Below are 11779 nucleotides of genomic sequence, written 5' to 3'. Positions count from 1 at the left end.
TATATTTTGAATACAAGGTAATATTATTTAAATATACTGATTAATGATTTACAGTTTTCACCCATCCGATTTCTATCACAATAAAACAAGGTCGCTGGATTCTATACTGTTCCACTCAGTCATAGATGACGATGGACAATTAAGTTTTTCCAATTTGCTGAAGTGTCAGGTAGGTTTGCCAACTTGTTTACTGTACTTTCAGTTGGTATTTACGTATTTAAGTTAAACCTTTTTAGGGAACTTATTTAACTCTGGGTTTCCGTTGACGCAATGACAAAATTGAGCATTCACAGCGAGTCCTAGTTTAAATGAGTTGGGTGTCTATCATTGTCAATTTCAGGCAATGAATTGTATAAAACATGAATGTGCTACAATACACTCCAGGCTGAATACTGAAGACTTTGACAAAAAGCACGCATGTCCGCTACTGGCTAATTCATAATCAAAAGCAACAATAAGTCCACAATTAATGAATCAGTCCTGATACAAAAAAAAAAAAAAAAAAAATCTGGCTCTGGGGATTGATAGATACTAGACCACACTTAAGAGCTATCAAGTTTCAAGACGATCGGTTCAGGAACAATGGATGAATTGGACATCAAGATTTCTACCAATGAGAACAAGGAACAGCAACTACATAAGTGGCCACTTGACATGCCGTCAACTGGTTAAAATTTTTTTTGGGTGTGTATTCCTGTTTTTACTCGTATAAATATTGTTTTAAAATTTTATCTATTCATACAACAATATAGAAATAATGCATAGACTTCATAATGTATTGACGGGAAACGGGGCCGATAAATAGGGGGCCTGCATTGTTGGCGAGGCCGTCAAAGCTTACCGTGTGGAATCACAGACAGCGTTTTTTGTTGAAAATTAGTGTGAATAAATGCTTGAATCTCTGAATTCTTTATAAATATGGACGTAAAACAGTCTGGATTCTTGGTTAAAAGCAAAAAAAAAGCGTGCAGTTAATATTTATTTTACGTAAATATGTCAAAGTACAATGCTAGTCTGTTAGTAAATGTAGCTAGCGACCGCCCTTATATAAACAGAGCTTTTTCGTTAAATTCTTGTGAGTAAATGCATAAATCCCCGAATTCTTTATAGATATGGACGTAAAACAGTCTCGATTATTGGTTAAAAGCCCCCCCAAAAAAAGTGATGTTAGCATTTATTTTACGTAAATATGTCGAACTACAATGCTTGTCTGTTAGTAAATGTAGCTAGTGGCCGCCTTATGTAAACAGAGCTTTTCCCGTGAAAATTCTTGTGAACAAATGCGTAAATCCCCAAATTCTTTATGGATATGGACGTAAAACAGCCGCATTTCTTGGTAAAAAGCAAAAAAAACAAAAAACTGTGCAGTTAGCATTTATTTTGCGTAAAAATGTCGAAGTACAATGCTAGTCTGTTAGTGAATGTAGCTAGTGGCCGCCTCGTGTCAACAGAGCTTTTCCGGTGAAAATTATTGTGAATAAATGCTTAAATCCCGAAATCTTTATAGATATGGACGTAAAGCAGTCTCGATTCTTGGTCAAAAGCAAAAAAAAAAAAAAAAACGTACAGTTAGCATTTATTTTATGTAAATATTGCAAACTATGATACCAATGCAGTAGCGGCTAATTTTTCCCATTATGAAGTCTATAAATAATGATTCATAAAATAGTTGAGAGCTGGCATCCACATAGCCTATGTGGACATCACATTTTGGGTCAAGTAGACCACACTTGTTTCACAAGTATTCTCCGTGACCCAATCTCGGACAAACGGGAGGAAATATTTGTGGGATTTTTTTTTTTAAATAGTCACTTGCCCTATAAAGTGTTTATAAAAGCTGTGTAAATATATTTCAGTGTTTAATTTGTTTTACCAAGTCTAGATTTCTATAACTATAGTAAAAGACTATCAAAGTCGATCTATTAAGTAATAAAATGCGAAATCTGTTTCATGATTAACAAAGAATGATCACCAAACAATATGTGCGTTTTAACAAGGCTTTATACTTTACGCGTTTTTTGTAGGTTTGTCCCAAATGACTTGTTGTAGATTGTACTAACAGGGTTTCCGTACAAGTTTCCGGATTTAAATTCACCGCTTTACAAGTTATCCAGCGTTTTTATTTTCTCTGAAATCGCAAAGGGAGTGAAATAATGTCGGTTCAAGCGACAAACCCCAACAATCCTATTGTGTTCTTCGACATTACAATTGGAGGGCAGGTGAGTAGGAGAAATCCTTTATTATCGGTCGTCCTCAACAAAGATGAAGAAAGAGAAAAGCATGAGGCTCTTCCATTGCTGAGAGACCTAGCGTTTGTTTGACGCACGGTCACTCCAGTTCTTAACATATGTCAAATGTAAAATGTACACATTTAAATTCCCCGCGTGCAATCTTCTTGTATTGTGAAAATAGTATCATAATGGGCTAAACCGTCAAACGATAGATATATAAATTAAATATGTATGTGCGAATATATGTTTATAAGGTGCACATGCAGTAATTGAATACAGTACAGTAAGATTTTAATCAACTTCTCAATTAATACAAGTAATTTTTCAAGATAACTTTTATTCAGTGCTTGTTTGACTCAGACCATGAAACTTGGAAACTTGGGTTGTTGATAGAACCTAGCACGCAAAATTAGTTATTTATGAAAGTTGGTGCAAAAAGTGAATACATACAAATAGGGGTGTGACAAAATATCGAAATGGCGATATATCGTGATTAGGGCTGTCAAAATTATCGCGTTAACGCGCGGTAATTAATTTTTTAAATTAATCACGTTAAAATAGTTGACACAATTAACGCACATGTCCCGCTCACACAGTATTCTGCCTTTTGGTAAGTTTTACAGCAAGGCTTTTTGTGCTGTCTAACAGCGAACTCTTGTGGTCGCTTTGCGACATGGTTTATTGTCTTCTTCAATATGGCTGCACGACGTCTCGGGCTGATTCCTACGTTGTAATGTTGCGCTTATATGATCCTTGGACAAGATTTGTCCGTAAGTATGGTTGTTGTAAAAAATTTACATATTATGTTAGTAAGCGAAATGTTATATTTTTTTGTATGAGACGCTTTTTGTTTATGTTTAGTGAACCTGTATAGCGTGCTAAGCTGACGTTGTTGCTAATGCAATGCTTGTGTACTTTTTTTTGTAGTTTTACGACGGTCTAAAGAGGACAATGGTTTGAGGCCATTTTTTTAATAAATCAGATGAAAAAGGAAAAAGTCTGATTATTAAGGCGTCGTTCACTAGCTGTCTAGCTTTGGAAAAAGTAGACGCTTCGGAGTGAGGACAGCATAGACAGTAGAGTGAAATGCCCACTACAGTCCTTATGTACCGTATGTTGAATGTATATATCCATCTTGTGTCTTATCTTTCCATTCCAACAATTTATTTTACAGAATATATATATATAATTTACAGAAAAATATGGCATATTTTATAGATGGTTTGAATTGCGATTAATTGCGATTAATTAATTTTTAAGCTGTAATTAACTCGATTAAAAATTTTAATCATTTGATAGCCCTAATCGTGATACATTGTATCCCAAAAGGTTATTGATATGCTCCTGCCAAGAATCGAAATATCATTTTAAAAAGGTGTCCAAAAAAGAAAAAAAGGAACTAACAAGTTGCTATGAAAATCTGTAATAGTTAACTCTAAAGCTGCCATTGACGGTGCTCGACTCCAATCCATTTAGACTGGGAATGTTTGTTCATTTGACACCAGAGCATTCGCAGTCATTCTCTTCAAGTTTCGGAGCATTTACAGGTCACTTGCTTTTCATTTATAGGTCATTTCCTGTTGAATTTGAGTCACTGCCTATTCATTCGGTGATTCAAAGGTCACTTCCTGTTCTGTAACTCAAAATAAACAGGAATTGACCCATAAAATACCCCAAAATTAACAGGACGTAACTAAAAATCAACAGGTAAATGACCTCAAATGGCCTACATTTACCTCATTGCCTGGTATTGGCTGCCACTGACGGCCATAGATGTTCAATCCGTTTGAAGTGGGAGGGTGGCAGCGAATGAAGGAATCCCTCCCACTTCAAATGGATTGGACGTCTACTAGTGATAAACTCATTCCAATTCACAGCAGAAGCTTATTTTTCTGTTTGTTAGTTGTTTGCAGAATATCCTAGAATGACCAATGTATCGATAATCATTATATCGCCGTATTGTCAGATCGTTATCGTTAGCTTTGTATCGCAAATCGTATCGTATCGTGAGGTAACAAGAGGTTCCCTCTCCTACATACAAAACAAAAGCTATCAAGCTGTCATGTTGGAAATCTGAACGACAAACAGGGCCATGGAATGATGATAACTTTTCTTTTCCAATACAACAGTACATCTCATAATTCATAATTCAATTGATTATATTAAACTCAACACCTACATCACTCATGCAGCCCCATATAAGGACCCTGCCACCACCATGTTTTACTGTAGGCACCAAGCACTTTCCTGTGTACTCCTCACCTTTGCGATGCCAGTCAGTAATCAAGCCAAGGGCGTAGGTTTGCAAATGGACGATAGGGACATAACACAAGCAACTTTTCAGGATGCTCAAATAGTCCCCACCAACTTTTAAGCAACCTTATTTGCATTATACAACCCCTACCAAAAAGTATAGAATCACCAGTCTCGGACGAGCATTCAGATATTTTATTATGTAAAACAAACTCAAATAAAAAGCTTGAAAAAATATTGAATTTATTCAAAAGTTCAAAAACTCTTCGCATTCAGAAACAGTAAAAGAAATGAATAAAAAACATTGTGGTGGTCCGTAAATGTTACTTTTATAGAGACAGTGCAGGGAAATAAATATTGAATGACTTCATTCAGAGGAAAAATATATGGAATCATGAGAAACAAACAAAGAAATAACAATGAAAACACATCTGAACGACAAACAGGGCCATGGAATGATGATAACTTTTCTTTTCCAATACAACAGTACATCTCATAATTCATAATTCAATTGATTATATTAAACTCAACACCTACATCACTCATGCAGCCCCATATAAGGACCCTGCCACCACCATGTTTTACTGTAGGCACCAAGCACTTTCCTGTGTACTCCTCACCTTTGCGATGCCAGTCAGTAATCAAGCCAAGGGCGTAGGTTTGCAAATGGACGATAGGGACATAACACAAGCAACTTTTCAGGATGCTCAAATAGTCCCCACCAACTTTTAAGCAACCTTATTTGCATTATACAACCCCTACCAAAAAGTATAGAATCACCAGTCTCGGACGAGCATTCAGATATTTTATTATGTAAAACAAACTCAAATAAAAAGCTTGAAAAAATATTGAATTTATTCAAAAGTTCAAAAACTCTTCGCATTCAGAAACAGTAAAAGAAATGAATAAAAAACATTGTGGTGGTCCGTAAATGTTACTTTTATAGAGACAGTGCAGGGAAATAAATATTGAATGACTTCATTCAGAGGAAAAATATATGGAATCATGAGAAACAAACAAAGAAATAACAATGAAAACACATCTCTAGTATTTAGTTGCACAACAATAGCCACGTTTACATGCTGACTTTTATTCATACCGATTCAAATCATTCCGAATGGAAATTTCAGATCAGCTGTTTACATGTCACTTCATCTATTCCGATCCAGCGTTTACATGTGTCTGCCTTTATTCCGAAAGGACGTTTGACAACTGCCGTCTGACTTGCGCAGATTAATCAAAACAAAGCGTCACGTTGCAAAACATAGAGATGGATCGTCAGATCAGCTGCTGTTTTAACTTTTCGAGTGGAAACAAAACTTCAGAATGACACGCCGTTCATTTAAAAAGTTGTGTGGGCTGGTGGAGGGATTCATGGATATAAACTTTCCGCCGGACTCCAATTAGGTGCGCTGTGCGTGTGCTTGGAAGCCATGTTGCAAGTGACGTTACTTACGTCACAAAGTGACGTCACCACGTCAGTACGGAGCATGTGCAGAAAGAACGCAACCAGACACCATTCCGCTTCCCTGTTTACATGATATAATTTTACTTCTAATCGGTTTGGGAAAAGGAATATTCCACCCCTGTGAATCGGAATGAAATTCCATTCGGTTTGGGCCTGTTCATTCCGAATGAGGTGTTTATATGGAACACATTTATTCGGTTTGAACATCTAAACCGATTGTAATTGGAATATTTGGCTCCATGTAAATGTGGCAATTGTCACTTGCACCACGTGGCTGTAACAGACTCAAATAGTGCAGTACTAGTATGTAGTTCGCATCATTCCAAACCATAAAAGCTCGACTGCTTGTCTTAGTGGAAATGTGGAGGGACTTTTATCATTTCATTTTAACCATCAACGTATTAACCAACTGATTTGATTTTGTTGTCCCTTTAGTTTTGCAACACTTCTATAAATGGACGATGTAAAAATAAAAGTAAAAGTACTGGCACCCCAGCAATTCCGTCAGATAATGTTTGATTTTTCTTGAATTCTTTGGTAGTAATATCTTCATTTATTTCGCTTGCAATGAAGAAAATACATAAGAGAATGGGGAAAAAAATCATTTTTACACAAAACTCAACAAAAAGTGTTGGCACCCTTTGAAAAATCATGTGATGCTTCTGTAATTTGTGTAATTAACAGCACCTGTTACTAGAGATGGGAATTGATACGATTTTTACGGTTCAGATTCCATTATTAATATTGCTTAACGATTCGTTTCTTTATCGGTTCTCTCATTATTCTAATTTGGACTAATGGACTGTATGAGGTTCTGGGTTCAATATGTTTTATGGTTCATTTGCCTCGGGGTGTCTGTTAGAACGCAAGGAGCGGAGAGTGGAGTTGATCTTTGGCACTATTAATCCAAGCTTTGGATTCAGTCAGCTTTTATCTGTATTTTTATATCCACTACTTAAAGTACTCACAAAAAGTTTTGCAAAGTTGTGGTTTTGGGTGAAATTTCAGGGTGAAACAAAATACATTATAACCTTTATTGAATGCATTTGCTGTTCTGGTCCCTGACTCAACTATTGTAGTGATTTATTTTGGATTGGGATTTAAAAACATGAAGAGGAAATACTTATATTCGTTTATAGACGCACACAGATAAACAGGTGGCCACACTCTGCTCGAAATGCACACCTTACGCCTATTCTCGGTCCCAGAATACGCAGCGCGTGTGACATAGGACAATAACAGGAAGTAACTCATTGGTTGGTATGGGAACAAACGCATACCCAAGGAACCTTTCTAACTGGAGTATTAAAATTGCTAATAAAATTGTTTAGGATTATTTTAGATGCATGGCGATGTAGTGTAAAGCGCTTTGAGCGCCTTGAAAGGTGGAAAAGCGCTATATAAGTATAACACCATTTACCATTTACCATATTTGTTGTATTTTTCTTATAGAGTATTTGACGAGGAATACGATAGACCGATTAATAGACTTTTTGGGAAAAATCACCATTTCTGTAAATAGTTTCATGAATAATAACCTGGCCTGTAAAAAACAACGCAATGTCACTTGGCGACGACTCTTCAGATTATACTTGTTGAGTGGTCCCTCTTTGAGTAACCATGTAGTCTTACTTGTTGAATTGAAAGTGTGCAACGTGCGTGAGTTACAAGACGTAATTCGATACGAGAATCGTTAAATAAACTGCTAAACGTTTCCATAAAATTGAAACACACATGGAACCAATTCCCATCCCTACCGGTTACTTACCTGTGGCACATAACAGGTGGTGGCAATAACTAAATCACACTTGCAGTTGCAGCCAGTTAAAATGGATTAAAGTTGACTCAACCTCGGTCCTGTGTCCATGTGAGTACCACATTGAGCATGGAGAAAAGTCCAAAGAACTGTCCGAGGACTTGAGAAGCAAAATTGTGAGGAAGCATGGGCAATCTCAAGGCTACAATTCCATCTCCAAAGACCTGAATGTTCCGTGTGCAGTGTCATCAATAAGTGTAAAGCCCATGGCACTGTAGCTAACATCTCTAGATGAAAAGGAAAAGAAAAATTGACGAGAGATTTCAACAAAAAATTGTGCGGATGTTGGATAAAGAACCTCAACTAACATCCAAACAAGTTCAAGCTGTCCTGCACTCCGAGGGTACAACAGTGTCAACCCGTACCATCCGTCAAAAAGTTGAGCTTTTTGGAAAAAGGCATCAACATAGACTTTACAGGGGAAAAAACGAGGCCTTCAAAGAAAAAAACATGGTCCCCACAGTCAAACATGGCGGAGGTTCCCTGATGTTTTGGGGTTGCTTTGCTGCCTCTGGCACTGGACTGCTTGACTGAGTGCATGGCATTATGAAGTCTGAAGACTACCAACAAATTTTGCAGCATAATGTACTGTAGGACCCAGTGTGAGAAAGCTGGGTCTCCCTCAGAGGACATGGGTCTTCCAGCTGGAAAATGACCCAAAACACACTTAAAAAAGCACTAGAAAATGATTTAAGAGAATTACTGGAGACTTCTTAAAGTGGCCAGCAATGAGTCCACACCTGAATCCCATAGAACACCTGTGGAGAGATCTGAAAATGGCACTTTGGAGAAGGCACCCTTCAAATCTCAGAGACCTGGAACAGTTGGCCAAAGAAGAATGGTCTAAAATTCCAGCAAAACATTGTAAGAAACTCATTGATGTATACCGGAAGCGGTTGTTCGCAGTTATTTTGTCTAAAAGTTGTGCTACCAAGTATTAGGCTGAAGGGTGCTAATACTTTTGTCCGGCCCGGAATAATGATTTAAGTTTTTTTTTCATTCTCTTTTGTGTTTTTTTTTCATTGCAAGCAAAATAAATGAAGATATTACAACCAAACATTTGTAATTGCAATCATTTTCTGGGAGAAATTGAGCATTATGACAGAATTGCAGGGGTGCCAATAGTTTTGGCCAGCAGTGTATATAGTTCCAAATGCAGTTTGAACCAACTTGCAATTCATTTAGGACCACATTGAAACTGTTACGACTTACAACTGTATAAACGTATTAAACATAAAGTTTATTCTTTGTGATCAACACAGGTGAAAGGAGTTTCATATCACTTTGTTGACTCAAATGCCAGTACACCTCCCATGAGCACACACTTGTCGGTACTCTCACGTAAGGCCCTCGTGTGCAGCTCTTTACCCAGAACATCACACCTGCTTGGACACTGTTTGTGCACTCCAACCACATAAGGTTCACCCCAATAAAAGAAGGTAGACAGAAGCCTAAAAGCAGACTGGCTGTTATTATAACCACGTATGGCATCCATAATGTACTGAAGCCCAAGACTAGGCTGAGCCACAGTGGTGGTCGTGGCATGGGGGTCTCCATTAGCTCAAGCGGGGTCATCCGTGCACATTGGTTTAATGTGACCAAATTTTTCATCTTATGTTTTTCCCTTGCTTCAAACATCCTCTCAGCCTCGCTGATCCATTGTGGAATCCATGAGCAGTAGGGCAGCATCAAACAAATGCTGACACTGAAAATAAGTAAGGCAAAGTAGGTGACTAGTGTTGCATCCTGCACCTCACACAATAAAACCTTTTTATCAGCCGCAGTCCTTTGCTCTATCAGATTTACTTTTACAGCCCTATTGGCATTTAGAACTGCAATGATCCACAATACAGTGGTCAGTGCTATATTCTTGACTACCTTGTATGAGGCTTTCCAATTGTTGCAGCAGGTGTCTTCTAACCAAAGGTCCCACAAATACAGGCCCATCAAGGGCAGTGGCAAAGCTTCATATGTTTTTGAAGTAAAAGTCAAAAGCGAGCAGAGGGGAACTGCAATGTCATCAGGTCCAAATAACCAAATTTTGACCATGAACATTCCCACCACAAGGTCAGCCAGAACAACGGACAGACTGCTAATGCCATGCCAGCAGGTGTAGTCACGACTGCAGGTGTAGCACAAAACAAAGACATTTAATGCTAACTTGGAAACCAGAAGTATCACATAGTCCGATATGTAGTCTATGTGCAAGTCGCTGTCCTCCTCCCATCTACGGACAATGACATGCATTGTTGATTGCTTGTTTTGAAGGCCCAGCAGTGCTTTGCTCAAGATGTTCCAGGGAATACTATAAAAAAAGACAACAACAACATGGTATTAGTTAACTCATTCACTGCATCTGACAGTGACTGACATCATCAAATCCATTTCAGCTGGGATGTTTTGCATTTAGTGATTGTTTCACTGCCATTGAGGGCAACAGACTGTCGGTCCAATTTGACTGGGGGGGGGGGGGGGGGGGGGGCTGTCGTTTGGACGTCTACCCAATCAATGACAGGCAATGAGTTAACATAGTACTTCTCAAGTTTTCCCCTCTAAGGGGCCGTTTGCATGGTGACTCTCCAAAAATACATTGATATGGGCCCGTCTCCATTCGAACAATGTAGAAATTCCGCATGAAAACGATGTAGTATTCATGCCAGGCCCTAGGAGGCAGTGCAGATTTACAAGGCGACAGCGAATGATGCACTTTGACCCCAACAAGCTCCTCAGCCCGAAAAAAAATATGCCCGCCCACCCAAGCAATGGCATTTTTCTTTTGTTCAAAAAGGCACAAAAATGGAAACATTCAACATATTTAATTAAAAAATATTAATAAAATAGTAAATTAAAGCCGATATTCCACCATATTTGCTGTTATTAATGTTTAGTTGCACTGCTGCCCACGCCCAATGTGACGTGTATGAGTGCTGACGTTATCGGTGCGGTCTCGCGCAGCGGGGGCTTTTGATATTCATGCGGAGCAAGCTCTCCTCAATCCCCCGCAATCTGATTCTTCCACTTTGAAGGCAGGATTAAGAATTTTTCGTCTTCGCCGACACCATGTGTACGCGAGGCAATTCTGGTACTCAGTCATTGCGTCTTTGTGTTGCAGAGTCGCCATGTAAACTGCCCCTAAATGCCACCATGTCCGATGTGTAGCGTTGTAAGGGTTGCCTAATCAAAAATGATCGATTAGGGGTGAGCGCTGGGGGTAGTCTGGGGCGGAGGATGGCCAGGGCCCTGGTACTTCTCTCGCCCTGCGGCCGGTGGTTCTGGCGGTCAGGGCCCTGTCTGTGAGAGCCTGCCTCTTAACTCACGCACTCTTCACTTTGCACTGTAAATATCTTTCACCTTTTGGCACCTACACACTCATTCATGTTTTCGGAGAGATTTAGAACGTGGCCGTACAGTCCTGCCCGGCTACCCTTGATTTTACAGGTTAAAAAAAAATAGAATAAGGAATTTGGGGGAAACTAACAATGTACTTTGGACTTCCAATTAAAAGTGATTGTACAGTGCCTTGCAAAAGTATTCGGCCCCCTTCAATCTTGCAACCTTTCGCCACATTTCAGGCTTCAAACATAAAGATATGAAATTTAATTTTTTTGTCAAGAATCAACAACAAGTGGGACACAATCGTGAAGTGGAACAACATTTATTGGATAATTTAAACTTTTTTAACAAATAAAAAACTGAAAAGTGGGGCGTGCAATATTATTCGGCCCCTTTACTTTCAGTGCAGCAAACTTACTCCAGAAGTTCAGTGAGGATCTCTGAATGATCCAATGTTGTCCTAAATGACCGATGATGATAAATAGAATCCACCTGTGTGTAATCAAGTCTCCGTATAAATGCACCTGCTCTGTGATAGTCTCAGGGTTCTGTTTAAAGTGCAGAGAGCATTATGAAAACCAAGGAACACACCAGGCAGGTCCGAGATACTGTTGTGGAGAAGTTTAAAGCCGGATTTGGATACAAAAAGATTTCCCAAGCTTTAAACATCTCAAGGAG

The 11779-nt window shown here is 38.7% G+C and overlaps 2 protein-coding genes across 5 annotated transcripts in view; one reads left to right on the top strand and one right to left on the bottom strand.

Annotated features, from left to right (window-relative positions):
• The first annotated feature begins 2051 nt into the window (after positions 1–2051).
• ppih (peptidylprolyl isomerase H (cyclophilin H)) overlaps positions 2052–11779 on the top strand; it is a 21061-nt gene continuing 11333 nt past the window's right edge. Inside the window, exon 1 of the mRNA XM_057820459.1 lies at positions 2052–2219. Within this exon, the coding sequence (XP_057676442.1) occupies positions 2154–2219 (66 nt within the window). The 5' untranslated portion in view covers positions 2052–2153. The remainder of the gene's footprint in view (positions 2220–11779) is intronic.
• Positions 4179–11779, bottom strand: part of si:dkeyp-100a1.6 (uncharacterized) — a 22526-nt gene continuing 14925 nt past the window's right edge. For 2 of the 4 annotated variants that reach the window (XM_057820423.1, XM_057820434.1), the window contains exon 2: positions 4179–10073. In XM_057820423.1, the coding sequence (XP_057676406.1) occupies positions 8996–10015 (1020 nt within the window). In that variant the 5' untranslated portion in view covers positions 10016–10073 and the 3' untranslated portion in view covers positions 4179–8995. The remainder of the gene's footprint in view (positions 10074–11779) is intronic. The other 2 variants (XR_009061279.1, XM_057820413.1) reach the window with 2 other exon arrangements.

Source organism: Corythoichthys intestinalis, chromosome 2, assembly GCF_030265065.1.
Source record: "Corythoichthys intestinalis isolate RoL2023-P3 chromosome 2, ASM3026506v1, whole genome shotgun sequence".
Taxonomy (NCBI): Eukaryota; Metazoa; Chordata; class Actinopteri; order Syngnathiformes; family Syngnathidae; genus Corythoichthys; species Corythoichthys intestinalis.
This window is presented reverse-complemented; position numbering and strand designations above follow the sequence as displayed.